The sequence below is a fragment of the Cucumis sativus genome, chromosome 6, assembly GCF_000004075.3.
Source record: "Cucumis sativus cultivar 9930 chromosome 6, Cucumber_9930_V3, whole genome shotgun sequence".
Taxonomy (NCBI): domain Eukaryota; kingdom Viridiplantae; phylum Streptophyta; class Magnoliopsida; order Cucurbitales; family Cucurbitaceae; genus Cucumis; species Cucumis sativus.
Genome location: NC_026660.2, coordinates 30,715,945 through 30,731,379, shown reverse-complemented (window position 1 = coordinate 30,731,379; position 15,435 = coordinate 30,715,945). Strand labels below are relative to the sequence as shown.

General features: G+C 31.6%; 1 protein-coding gene and 1 non-coding gene across 2 annotated transcripts; both read right to left on the bottom strand.

Moving 5' to 3' along the window:
- Window positions 1–1,364: 1,364 nt before the first annotated feature.
- Window positions 1,365–4,017, bottom strand: LOC101208196 (patatin-like protein 3). The gene is made up of 3 exons (XM_004134839.3): window positions 2,908–4,017; window positions 2,424–2,486; window positions 1,365–2,289 (listed from the first exon to the last, which is right to left on the bottom strand). Exons 1-3 carry the CDS (start codon window positions 3,877–3,879, stop codon window positions 1,981–1,983), a joined length of 1,344 nt encoding a protein of 447 aa, XP_004134887.1. The 5' UTR covers window positions 3,880–4,017; the 3' UTR covers window positions 1,365–1,980.
- A 6,997-nt stretch (window positions 4,018–11,014) lies between these two features.
- On the bottom strand, window positions 11,015–11,086 carry TRNAT-CGU. The gene has a single exon. It is a non-coding gene; the product is annotated as a tRNA-Thr (tRNA).
- Window positions 11,087–15,435: the final 4,349 nt, after the last annotated feature.

Here is a 15,435-nt window from a genome sequence, read left to right as displayed (position 1 = left end):
CTCCTACCAACTATATATAACTATTCAGGATTCACACAAGTAGTCATCAATATAAAGTGATTATTATTTATTAACTTATTTAAAGGAGATCACATCTTCAAAATAAATAGTTAAATTTGTATATTTAAGAAAAGATGCAATATATAACAAGTCTATCTCAACTTGGTCTATAGTATGAAAAGGTTTTTTGAATACAAGAAACGAACTGTTCACATGAAAAAAAAAAAAAAAGTGGAGAAGTTTTGGATATGGATGGAGTTGAAACTTTAGACTAATTTGGTTTTTTGCTCCAAACAGATGCAATTTGATTTTAGATTAGAATGATTTGAAGTCAAATAATAGAAAGAAGAGTACAAAGAGCCGACCATAATATTCTCTAAAAAAGTTAATTTGTCGGTGAGTGAAGGCCAAAGCCAAAGCCAAAAGGAATGCAAAGCAATCTCTCTTCTCAACCACTTTTTCTTAATTTTGGGGTCTTAAGTTCTAACATCACCAACCTTCCCCATAGCTTTTATTTCTGTATTAATTGAATGTACAATATCTGTTCAACAGCTGCAGCCCCCCCTTCTTTTAAATCAATACAAACCCCATTTCATTAACATTTTCAATTCATCCTCACAAGGGAAAAAAAGGAAAAAACAGAACATATCCAATCCAACTCCATCTATCTATATTTATACTTCAACTTTAATCTTGAAGTGGACGATAGTTAACTTGTTCTTCCTTCCTAAAAGTCAAAAGTATGTTTAGTTTTAACTATTCAAAAGTATGTCTTTGTCACATGCTGAAAATTCAACTCCAATCACTATAAAAATAGTCTATATCAATTGGTTTCAAATTGTTTCAATTAAAAATATTTCAAATTTGAGTGTGCTAACTCTATTTAAATTCTCTAAAAAAATGGTGGAATGATACAAACGATTTCATACTTAATTATAATAGATGTTTGATATCCTATTATGTAGTTATTATACTAAATAAACTCTAAATTTGAATAAATAGTCCCTTTAATTATTCTTCTAAATGTGTGAATGTTTTGAGGTACTTAAGAATAATTGTGTAGCTAAATAGAATTTATTTGTTTAGTGTTAGTTTTCCTAACATCTAATCATGGTTGGGAAGGATATGTGCTTTATTAGTTAGGTTTAGGGATTCTAAAGTTTAGTCTTTGCTTTTTTTTATGACTTATTTAAATTATGATAAGGTTGGAGCATTTTGATATTATTTTTGGGTATTTTATTTGGTTGAATCGGATGTGATTGATAAGTGGACAAATATTAAAATTGCTAAATGTATTATTGAATTGGATGAAATAGAAAAGTATAGAAGATTGAATTGGATGAAAATATTTTAAGGCGGAAAAGAAAGAGGAATTAATAATGTGACATTAAATAAACACTATGATCTATTACAATTTTGGGCCTTGTTTGTTCTTCCCAAAGGACCCCATGTCCTTTGTCCACTAGTGAAAGTGATTATAAATCATCATCACACACTTAACTCAAAAAGAGAATACAAACACAAGAAAGAGAGGTTAAATGCCCAAATTTTACCAATGGGATATTATATGTAAAATTACACAAAACTCAAACCTCTCTCTCTCTCTCTCTCTCCCTCTTTCTTTCTACTCTAAAAGCACACACTCTCCCCATAAAAAAAATGAAAAAATGAAAGAAAAAAATCTCTCTCAGTTTGTGTTTTTAAACTATACAATTGGGGCATTTGGAAAGCCCTCATATTTGTTTGCAACAACCACACCCCAGAAGGATTCAGTAAAAGAAAAAAAAAAGGCAGCTCAGCTCAGACTCGGACGTTTCCATTTCATCGCGAGCGGCAGCAGCATACATAATACACAAATTCATCGTTTTTTTTTGGGTTCATGATCGATTGATTGATTTATATATATATATATATATATAGAAACTAAACTAACCACCAAATTCAGAGTGTTTTTTTGGGTTTGATTGAAATAATTAAGTATTAGCATGAAGAAATTGTGGAGAGTGTTGTGGCTGAAGCAGAGGATGTTCTTGGGGATGGAAATGCAGCTTGTTTCAATAATACAGTTGGGAGGATGCTACTTTTTCTTCTCTCTTCTTCTTTGATTACTTCTCCACCAAAAACCTCAAGTTTCTCTAAATTTGTGTTCTCAATCATCTTCTTTCCTTTGAATAAAATAGCTTCTATGTTCTTCTGTGTTAGCATTTCGTCTGCTTTTTCCAATATGTTTATCCTATTCATCTTCTGCCCTCTTTTTCCCTTCTCCAAACCCCCAACAATCCCATTTCCCTGATAACATCAAATCAAATTCAAGTTCCATTGTTAATTAAACAGTTTCTTATCAGACTAATAACTGGAAATAAGGAAATTTAACGCAGGAAAAGTCTGAAGTTGAATAACAACAACGCAATGATAATGTATACCTGAATACGAATATAATTGGTTGCCCTGTGCGGACCAAATGCCATAGAAACAGCTTGATCAACCTATAGAATAAAAGAAAAGAAAAGCACACAAATAATTAATAACCTCACCAACCCCATTAAATGAATTAGCCCAATTTCTACTCTGTATGTGTTTTGTGCTAACAAATTAAGATTCTCTATTTTATTTTTGAAATAAACAAAGGGGGGGTTGAAGGAAGTCTGATTTGTGATGCAATAAAGCTGTCGAGTCCAAATACGGCCTTCTTTTTTTCTTTTTTTAAATGTTTGTATGCACAAAATTAAATGAACGCCGAATCTCTTCGCTATTGTATTTGTCTTCCTCAACCGACAAATTTTGTCCTTATCAATTCAATACAAAATTTTACTATGGATTGTTCATCTTTAAACCATTTTTTAGAAGTGAATTAATTGATTTAAGGAATTGTTGTATGTATATAAAGGGTAAGATTAGGTAATTTACCACGTCGGAAGCTCCCTCTCCGGCGATCCTTGTGAATGAGGCAGGAGATGAATTTAGGTTTACGGCGCTGAAGTCTGACTCTCCGTTTCCGAGAGATACTACGAGGAGATCTTCCACGGTGTTGCAAAACGGAAATTCTTGTTTATTGTTCAACACGTGAGTGATTGCAGCGGCCGTCGGGTTATTCATCGCTATGCCGCCGTCGACGGCTGCGATTTTCGTTCGCTTGTCGACGGATGACATTTGGACAGCTCCGGAGACTGTCGGTTCTGCAGACGTCGCAATACAAATGTCGCGAATCTTGAAATCGTAACCGTCCATTTCGTGAGCGTCGGCACGAGAAAACAGGAATGGCGCTCGTGTGGAGAGATCGTAGCACGGAATCAAAACCGATTTCAACGTGTCCTTCAACGTGCACTCTCCAAACGTCTTCCTAAACAACTTCTCCACTTTCGTCGAGCCGAACACTCGTCTGAGGATTCCTCCATCCGATGACCGGAAAATCTCCCGACGGTTCTTAATCAGAAAATTCAAAGCTCCATCCGCCGTAAACAGAGGATAACCATCTTTCCCCTTAGTAAACAGCAAGGCCGCGAGAATGCCTCCCGCTCCCGAACCAGCAACCACATCAAAATAATCTGCAATGCAGGCATGAGGGTTTCCCGACTTCCGACGGAGAAAATCCTCAAGATACGTAAGTGACTTAGCAGCAAGGACCCCATCGGTAGAACCTCCACCATCAATACTCAAAATCCTAACCTTCCCTGAGTTATGCTTTCCAGATTTAAAGGCATTGGCATCCACAAGAGGAGGCTGAGGAGCGACATGTAGCTTCTGATCTGAATCATCGCAACCAAATAGAAACTTATTTTCCAAAATAGAGAAGATCTCATAAGTAAGCTTATCAACATCGAAGCCAGCCATGGCGGAATCGATATCGTTAATCTGAGGAAATGAGGTAAGAGCAGCCATTTTGCAGAGATAAAAAAGCAGGAAAGTGAAGAAGGAATTAAGATTAAAAGATTATGATAATTAATAATTAGAAGTGGAGAAAATATGTGAGTTGAAGAGAGGAATTGGAAATGGAGAATATGAAGAGATGAAGAAGAAGGAAGTGGCGGGGGGGAGTTTATATAGGAAAGAGAGTAAAGAGTTAGGTACGTGCGGCACTGACTTCCGGAAATGCGCGCGTGCGTTCTATTTCATCCCATCTTCCCTCATTCTTTCTATTTTTATTTCTATTTTTATTCTTTTGTATATATATATATATATATTATGGTGGAGGAACATTCCTTGAATTTGATACACAATTAAATTAAATAAACCTCTTCTTCTTCTTCTTTTTCTTTTTCTTTTAACCAATATTTGAATTTTAAAATGGAATATGTTTGAAGGCATGTTTATTGTATAATGAAATTAATCTGATATTGTCTGTTAGGAGGGTGGACAAAAATAAATGATTCAGCCATATTTATCATTCATTGCCATTCAACACTGCTAATTAATAATACTAATGTTGTAGGATTTACATTTATTTATTCAATGGGTGTGTTATTTTAAGAGAGGAAAAGAAAAATGAATGATTTGATTAATTTAAAAAATAGGAAAGAATTTGGGGATGCATGGTGTCCCCTTCCCTCCAAAAAGAAAACAAAATTAACTTGCGTTGAAACCAAAAGCAGCCCTCCAATTACATTCCAAAATAAAGGAAACGGGACTCAGTTTGCTTTTTCCCACTTTGCTTTTCTTTTTACCACCAACACAAATTCAAGAAGAAGAAGAAAACACTTTCCTATTTACGATTCAAATTTGGGGCGGGGATTATTGTTTCAACTTTCAAGCTTTTTTTTTTCCCTTTTAGTAACGGGATTTTTTTTTTCACTTTCCTTTTCTTTTTTTAATTTATATATATTATTCTTAAATTTTGTTTTTATTAGTTTTTCTAAATAACACCACTCTTTTAACATATTTGTTATAAATTTTTGCTATTTTCATAAATCTTTATTTACATCTATAACTAATATTTTAAAATAGCTCCAAATTAAATTTAAATTCACTACCTCTTTTGCCAAATAAATTTATATTTAGAAACTAAAAGTTAGGCTTGGTAGTATTTTTTATTGGAATTTGTCAAAAGAAAAAATTATTAGAAAAATCAACCGTAATAAATTTTGTTTTTTATGGGTTTTGTTGGAGTGTAAATAGTTTGTCGTTTTTTTCAAAAATAAATTACTATTAGTTTAATTATGCTTAAGAAAATATTCAACTCTAGGTTAATTGCTTAGATATATACTTTCTAGCAATATTTTAAAAAATCAAGACACCGTATTAAAATCTTTAAAAGTTACCGACTTTGTTTAAAAGTATTTTTTTTTCGTAATTGAGATTATGGAAGTCGAGATGCATTTTAGTGTACCTCAAACGTCAGGAGTCATCTTGATTATATAGAAATGAGGTTTGTAATGGTTCTGTTAATTAACTTCTTATTACTAACCATTGTAGATTGTCGGATTCATTTCCCTAGTGGTTCTCAAGTATATGCTAAAATACAATACTTAGAACAACATTTATGTTTATAGGGTCGATCTCCACAAGCTTTAATTATAACCGTCCCTATGGATCAACTTGCATAATATGTAAGCATAAATATGACTTTATGGTTGACTCGTTGAGTAGGCCTCCATACTTAACCAAATAATTAATTAAAGTGATGACTTGCTTCTACGCTTAAGACAACGACATATTTTTTAGAGGGTATGCACCTTTTAACCCACATCAAAATTTATAATTATATCTAATACATATTTGTTATTAGCTATGTCTCTCGATTTAACAAATTACACCATCTAATATACTTGCAATACAATTTGTAATTTACCCTCCAAGTACCGGAATGTGAACAAAATTCTCGCGTAAAGGAGAATATATATGAGACACGAAAGGAAAGTACAACCAAACATCTCTATTAACAATAAGTGCGGGTAAAACCAAAAATAAAATTATAATAAACATATGCATGCATAAATCCAATGGTACTACAATATACTATTGTTGTAGATCATCCCGTGACACAAAAATAAAAGTGATAGGAACATATACTTCAACCTTCAATTTAATGGTATATAACAACAACCTATCTACATACGTGAGAATCGTATGGTGGTACAGTTTCTAACCTACCGAACATTGAATATTTCGTGTATGTGGTATTCTAGCCACCCATTGTAAAATAGTAAGACTATTGTCACGCCCCAAAAATGACCCAACAGATTTTTCGCAAATTAAGGCTCCCTAGCATTGCCCAAGAGGAGCCAACCAAGTCCCAAGCAGTCCAAAGACCCAAGGAAGAGGAACAGGTTCACGCCAAGCCTATGACACGCCAATGTGCAGGAGATTGGCGCGCGCGGCCCTGTCATGACATAGGCGCGCGCGCGCGCAAGGGCGGCAGGCAGACAAGCGGACGCGCACGGCAGATGGGCGCGCGCGGCATGGACGCGCGCGCAAGGCCAGTCGGACGCGCGCGCTACACTAGCGCGCGCGGGAAGCGGACACGGAGCGCACGGAGCGCGCGGAGAAGCATCCGGGAACCTCTCGAAGGTTCCAGAAGAATCGCGAGCGGCCGGGAAGGCTCGCGAACACGCGCGAAGGCGCGCACGCGCGGAAGCCTCCAGAAGGCCCGCGCGCGCGCCAGACGGCCCCAGACGGCCCCAGACGCTTCCAGAAGCTTCTGGACAGTGTCATGAGCGCTCGGGAATGTTCCAGATCGCTTTTGCCGACCTTGTAAGGCGGTTTAGGGCTTGTAAATAGATTGTATACTTCTATAAATACCCCAAAGGGGTCCATTTGTAAACACAACACAGAATCCTTGGGAATTCATCAACAAAGCTCTCTTAAGCATTTTATCAAACACCTTGTCTACAACTCTTTGCCTACTTCTTACCTACGAATTTCCTTCTTCCTTAGTTTGTTCCAACAAGTCCAATTACTCTTAGGCTTACATTGGTGCAACCCCAACACCTTTGTGCCGCACGTTGGTTCTGTGATTAAAATAACCACGTGACACTATGCCTACTAAAAAAACGTGAAAAATGAAATGAAAGTGATATAGAAAAAGTTATAGTCACAAAATTTATAAATTAATAATTAATTTGATTTTACTCACAAACTAAACTATGGATACTATTATTATTAGTACTTCTATTCCTATTAAATTAACTAGATTGATATTTTTTGTTTGGGTATGTTTTATAAACAAATTATTGAAGAGATGTATGAGTATTGATATGAAGCATAGAAGTATGGAGGAAGGCAGTAAGGGAAAATGTGAAAAAACTGTTGAGTTTGGTAGTGTGGAAAGTGTTTGCACCGTCAAAAGGAAAAGACCAAATAATGGAGTAGTCATACATATCATAATAAATGAGAGAGATATGGGGTTGGGTGTGCTTAGCTATATATATTGTACTCAAACTCAATAGCATCTTAGATCCTATTTGGTCCCCCATCCCCAATCTTTAAATATCTCTTTCAAATTTTGTTACCCCTTTTTTTCCCTCTACTCTCTTTGCTCTTTTATCTTTGTTCTTTAACCAAACTTTATCTCTTTTTATTTTTACTCCATTTTAATTTTCTTCCATATAGTTAATCACTACCTATTACACACTTTTCCTCTCTTTATTAACTCAACTTTTAACCCTCTTGGTTTTGGATCCTTGATTTAAGGCATCTCACTTCATATGTCTTATCGCTACATTTAGCTCACACTTTATTGTCTTCTTATGAGTTAATACATGTCGCTTCAAACTAATTTATATTCACTAGCTAACATACTTTTTTTAAAAAAATTCTCTAAAGATATCACTCACTACTGTATATGATTGTTCTAAAACAGTAAGTACACTCTCTTCACAAGGCAGAAATAATTATTGGGTTTTCAAAAAAATTATTCTTAACGATACTGCTACAGTTCATAATCTCTTCTCTCTACATCCGAAACATGACAAGAACTCATATATTTAGGAGTTACCACAATTTTACTTTTACAGAAAATAACTTTACACACATTTGAGGCTGTTTAGTTTCTGATAGGTTACACTTCAGTTTCTATCATTTATATTTCCACTGTGGACTTGAGTTTCTTATGGAAAAAAAAAAAAGTACAAATCACACAAATCAAGAGAATAAATTTCTACTGCATGAGAGTTTGAGAGATGTGCAAATAAGTAGATTTTTCTCATATTCTGAGTAAAAGCTTGGTAGAGAGTCTCTATTATTTCATAACAGTACTTCTTCTGTATTAAACAAAGCCATTACGACAAATTCCAACATTTAGATCACAATGACAGAATTTAAACTTGTTCTAAACTAAGAGGTGCAGTTCTGTAATTTAACCCATTTGTATTGGGTAAGTGTACGGTACAATGAATGGGTTGTACAATTTGAATTTGATATGCAGAGAGGCAGAAATATAATGTTGAGCTGGCAGATACATATTATCAGTTTGGTTTTTTGACCAAAACTTTATAGATATATACACACAACACAACACAACACAACAAGAGTAGTCAAAGAGCCAAAAAAGAAAATGAAGGGGTTGAAAACTATATATATATATATATGAAAAAAAGATGAAAAGGAAAGAAAAAAATTAGTGTTGAGTTGACACTTTCACTCACAGTTGTACAGAGCCCGTACCCGACGACATGTACCTAATGCCTGAGCTGTGCCTTATACTTTATTTTATATTTACATTTCACAACACACGTGGATTCTATTCTTCATTCTTCATGTATAATTCAAACTCTTCTATTCACTAATCCTAACCCCTAACTAAGTTTTCATCATCTTCAAAATTATGTTTACGTAGTTGTAGTATGATCAATCCATGCACAAAAGAACCCACCACTAATTTTCTCGATACTTTATAAAGAAAACAAGTGTTGGATACTTTTGATTTTAACCATTTTGCTAAGTGTGTGGGATTGGGTTATATTTAATTTTCATAGGGATAAATGTGTACTTTAGAGGGCCAATGAGCAACAATGTTCTTTAAGTGTGTTTGTTGAGACTTCTATTTCATTCAACGAAATTTATGGAGCATATATGCTATTAATTGCCCTAAGTCCCCACTCCCTTTTTTCAATCAACATAAAATATCTTCTTCTTCTTTCTTCTTTATTTTTATTTTTTTATTTATTATTTTCTTTCCCCAACTCATAAATACCATTCATTACATTTTAATTTGTTGTCAATACCCAACATCTTCCACTACCATCTTATTAATTAATAAGGAGAGAGAATTTTGGTAACTTATTAAAATTTATAATCTATCTTCATTCCTTTTTCTTTTTCTTTTCTTTTCTTTTTTTAATTCCTAAAGGATAAACCTATCATTCCATTGACGCCAATTAAGTCGTTTTTGTCTCTGCATGAAGTAGATTAGTATTTAATAAATTATGCACACAATAATTGTAAATATATGTGTACTTATTATGGTATCTTATGCACTCTTCAAAATTCAATTTGTATATTTATTACTAACAACAACAAACAACAAATTATATAAATAAATGGAACTTTGAAGTTTTATCTTCAAGCATAAGTCTAAAATATGAGAGGCTAGCTAGTTGTATTATAATCGTGTTTTGTCAACTTCTTGTTAGTCAATATTTCAAAATAGGAAAATATTTATTAAACTAATTAAGGCTCACAAATATTGTTGTGATCACATCCTATATATGAAATTAAAAATAATTAATGCCATGCATGCATTGTTTTCTAAGATTAATTTTACTTTTCCTAAGCCTTCAACTTCATTCTCTTTTAAATCATTCTTTTCAACTTCCTCTACAATTTTCTTGACTTCTTCAGAGTTTGTGAGGTAGGGTTTTAAAGCATTCCCCCCTATGTTTGTTATTCTATTTAGAACATATACTTAATTTCCATTTAATTATTTTTATATTTCTTGTTGATCTATGTTTAAGTTTACGTGCATTGAGTTGCTTAATTAAATGAGTTACTACAAACTTTTGATGTTTTTAACTTTTAATGATAGGGAATGGAAGTATATAGAGGGAAGATTTGGGTGTTTTGATATTGATTTAAAAAGGGGAAGAGAAAGAGAAGAATTGAAGGTTTGGATTATTGGGGAAAGTATATAGAAGAAAGTCGGTCCAACTAATTTCTTCCTCGAGGGACATATACTTCTATATACTATTTATGAAAATACCCTTTATTATTGCTTTCCTATTCTCTACTCTCATATCCCTTTCTTTTCATATTATTTTCTTTCTCTCCTCCTAATATATATTTGCCCACAAATTATTTTATTATCATCCAATGAAAGAGATAGCAAATAATGTACTTCAAGGAGGTTATGATATACTTCCACCACTTACGTTTGAAAAGATTTGTAGTGTAATTGAGTCAATTGCTACTTTCAACATTTGATTGAAAATAACACTAACAAATTGGTATAGAATTGAATGGTCATCTAACTAAACGAAGAATAATTATTGAGAGAAGGTACGTAGAACAAATTTATGGTATTTGATGATTATTTTTGTTGTTTTGTAATATGAGGTTAAAAAGATAAATTTTACCATTAAAAACATGCAGAATATAATATTATTCAACAAGATTCTTGTAAACTTCTGCAAAAATAAAATCGTTGAATTTAGGTGTTTTTAAAAGTTGAAACTCTTTGCATTAAATTGGTTTATTTAAACACACATGGGAACAAAAAAAGATAATATGTCTTTTGGTATTAAATGATATAATTAGCAGTCGCAGAGGGCTAATTAGAACATTAAAGGGATTTAATTAGTTATGTAAATATAGGATGGGGGCATACTAATCCTGAATTATTATTGGAGTGCGCAATTAATTAAGAAATGTGATGCATGTCAAAACATTTGTTAATTTGGCTAATGAAGAAGCACACAACTATTATTATCCAAACATGCCATGCTTAATTCTAATTTTGGGAACTTTTATATACATAAAAAAAGAATTATTATTGATTGCCTCCCAAGAGCTAAATATAATCATTCCCTTTTCAAGCCTGATCATTCAAATCATTATTAAAAAGAAAAAAAGAAAAAAAAAAAGAAGCTCCCGGCGAGGATCGAACTCGCGACCTTTCGCTTACGAAGCGAACGCACTACCACTATGCTACGGAAGCCATTGACCACCAAGTTATATACTATTTTATCTCAATTTAATTACATAGTTTTAGAGAATTAGATGATTTAAAATCATATAATAATTAACTTAGTCACAACATGATATATATACTATAATTTTTTTAAAATATTCTTAATGTAAGACGACAAAATGGAGACAAAGAATAATCTCTAATTGACTTTAGGGGTGGTGATATATAATCAACAACGTTGACAATAATAATATTGAATTTATAAGAAGAAATTACGAAAAGAAAAATTGTGTAACGTGTGTTTTGATGTTTTATTTATAAATTTGTAAAAGATATGGGATTGCATTGATTTTTATTATGATGATGATACTAGGATGCATTGATATTGATATTTGGGGAAGGTGGAAGGAAAAAGATATTAGAGAGTTTATAGAGAGAAATTTAGAAAGGTCAAAATGGAAATAGAAGGGAAAATGGGGAATAATGAAAAAGGGTCCCAAAAAAACAAAATAATTATTATTATGACTTTCTCTTATAAGTTATATAACTGAAAACAAAACCTCGTCAATCATCTTCAATATGTTAGAAATTAAAAAGAAAAAGAAAAAAATTGGGCAATCATATTGTGGTTGAGATGATATCACTTTCCTACGCCCCTTCCCTAATTTAACCACCACCGACACTTCCTATTTCTTTATACTCATTTCCCCTTTTTATATTCTTTTTTAAAACAACATTCTATTCTATTCTATTCTATTCTATTTTTCTTCTGGAGCTCCCCCATTATTGTTAATGTAATAGTATATATGATGGACAATTTTATAAGAATATTGATGGGGTTTTTTTAATGACATGTTATAGAAGGGGTGTGACATGTGTAATTGTCTTTTATTGAGATAGATTTTGGAAAATTTTGAAAGGGATTAGAATATAGGGAAGGAGTGGGAAAGTAGATGTAAAGAGAGGTTTTGGAGAATGGGGGATGAAACTAAATTTTAATATATGGTGATGAAAATATAATATAGAGAAAAGGAAAATGAAAGGGACAATGAAATCCGAAGGGGTGATTGTGTCACCCATGGAGGTGGTAGGGACACCGCCAAAAATAAGAAGAGAAATATATGTATATTTGGAGAGGGAAAAAGGAAAGAAAGAAAGAAAGAAAGAAAGAAAGAAAGGGAAATGAGGTGGTAGGTAGCTGCTAATTAAAGCACTTCCTTTTAAAAGAATTGCTATCAAAGTTTTGTTTCTATTTCAACATTGTCATCACGCTTTCTTGTCTCCCCATTACTTATTTACTTATTTATTCCCTTCGTATTTATGTTAAAACTATAATCTAGGATCATTACATTATTTCATTTGTCATTATTATCTCTAATGTGGCATTTTATAGATTAAAACTATTATACACAACATAACTTGTTTATGGATTGTCTTAGAATTTAAGATTGAGTAAAGAATTAGGGAAAAAAAAAACAAACAAACAAACTATTGTATAGATTGTTTTAGTTGGATTGAAGCATATGAAAACAAAAATTTATCAATCATGTGTCCAAACAAACATGATGGCTACTTAACTAGATTATTAAGATTTTGTAACTCTTGTAATGAGTGATTGATTTTATCATTGTTATGCGGTTTGGAAAATTTGTTAATACTTGAGAGAAACTATTTTTGAAAAACAGACTTAAGGCATGTAATTAAGTGCTAATTTAACAATTTTCTATATATAACCATTCTTCTAATGAAAATATATTTTAACTATATAATTGGATTGATTAAAATATTATGTAATTTTGGTTAGAATGTAACACGTCATAATGGAAGGTATACAGTTGCGTGAAAATAATTAATTAAGGTACCCACAAACTAAAAAGAGGCGAGGGGAAAAGTGAAATTATGGAGTTTGATTAACACTAATCATGGAGTGATTGGACATGGAGTGTATTAAGAAAATGGTTGTGTCTGCAATTGGAAGGTAAGTAGATGAGAGTGTTATTATTGTTAATTTCTTTATGGAAAGGGAAGGATGATTAATATAATAAGATGATAAATGGAAAAGGGTTTCTTAACGTGAAGGGGAAGGGGAAGGAGGGGGGGCAAGTGGGCAGATTCTTTTTGAGTAAAATTAATATAATAATTAATGTTTTAGTTAGAGCACTAATGATTAGTAATAATCATATGATTAAAAATATATATCTATGTTTGTGTGTGTGTGTGGAGGAGAGGAGAGGAGAGGAGAGGAAGAGGATAAAATGTGCTGAATATGATACCATAATGCTATAATTTGTCTGATGGTACTGTACAATGAGAATCAATATTCTTTCAACCCAAGTTTTTCTTCTCTCACTCTTAATATATAAATTAATAATGTAGCTGTTGAAATCCATCTCTTTATAATTCAATTATTCTTAATAAATTTCTAGCCCTTTAAATTGTCTTTTATATAGTTGCCTTCCTTTCAAAACAAAGACCAATTTGTGTTTTTGGTTCTTCAATTATAAGGCTGGAGATTTTAGGGTTTGTTTGGTAGTGGTTTTAAGATTATCAAAATCACTTTTTCCTTCAAATGTGGGTTTGATATAAACTAAATTTGATTTTAGAAAAATCATTTCAAGTTATTTTTTGAGGCATTAGATAATATATGATTCTTGTTTAGTGATTAGAGTGAATCCAATATGATCATTGTTTTGAGTTTTCTTTAAATATAAACATATATCAACCATATATATTTAACAATCACATTAATAGAAATATATATTAATTTACCATAATTATTTAGTTAATTAAATAATTATTTCTCAAATATAAAATTAACTTTTAGAACTAAATATATATAATTGGAAATATATGAAAATCAATTTATCTTTTTTTTTTTAATCACTTATCAATTATTACTATCAAATAGAAATAACATCCTAATTGTCTATCTAACATAAAATATTATTACTACTCGGAATAAATAAAAAAAATTATTTTATAACTTTAGAGATAAATTTAACACAAATATTAATACTAAAAACCCAAATTAAATTTCACTAAAAACTAAAACTTAATTCCTTTATTATCCATGGAACAATTATCATATAGCCTTATTAATTTAACACATAAAATGTTATCTAATTTATTTGGCTAATCACTGCATTACATCAATTCAATCAAGGCATGTCTAACATATATATATACACATCATATTAGGATTACGTTAACAACTATGAAACGGACAAATTAATTATTCGTGTTACTATCAACACTATATATATATATATATATTAAAAAGTATTTTGAGTTCTTCTATTAAATAAAATAACTCATCAACTAATTATGTGGCTAAATATAAATGATGAGGGAAGTGGGCTTTACATATCCATTATCATTACAAAGTAACAGAATTAACAAACTATTAACAACTTGATTAATAGTAATTTACCCTACCAAATATAATAAAAAGACCCATTTTCAAAAGTATAAAAAAAATATTTAAATTATTTATAAAATAGAGTAATATTATTAATCATTACACGTTATTTGAAATTAATTAAAATTGTTCGTGATTTGAACCCTTGAAATTCAGGTTAACTTTACTCAAAATATATATATATATAAATATTACTAGAAAAAGAAGTTTTGAAATGAAAGTGTAATGATTGGTAATAAGAAAAAGATTAGAAAGAAATAAGAATTAAAAAAAATGAGAATGAATTTTTGTGTGTGTGTGAGGATAAGATATATATGGATTGATGAAGTGAATTAAATGGAAAGAGAAGGGAAAGGGACATATGGTGAAGGAAAAATACCCCTTTCGTTTCAAATTAAAAGAGAGGATGCAAATGTGGAAAAGGGCCTTTTGGGAAAACGACGCGAAACTCGGCCGACACATTTTGGAATGCAAAATCATTTTTCTTTTTCTTTTTTAAAAGAAAGAAATAAAAGAAAGGGCACGAATTGCACGTTTGGTAGAACGAACCCACACGCTTGCACCTCATCGACTTCTTTTCACCCCTCAAGCTCTCATCTCACCCGCTGTTTTCTATATATATATATATATGTGTTTGTCATTTGTGTACAAAACAATTCTCAAACACTTTTTTAGGGTTTTTCTTTTTTTCGTATTATTAAACTAATTGTTGTTCATAATTAATTATATTATGCATCATTATTATTATTGTTATTAATGTATTTTCATATGACTGTTTAGTTTTAGGACTACCTATCTTATCTCATCCCCTCTTGCTATCTACTTCTTGATTAGATTGAGATGTGGTAACAACACAATCTTAATATTAATAATATTAATGTCACTTCTCATTTAACAAAATTGATTACAATTAGTTCATCTAACTATGTTGACTTATGATACCAATAGCACGTTGATT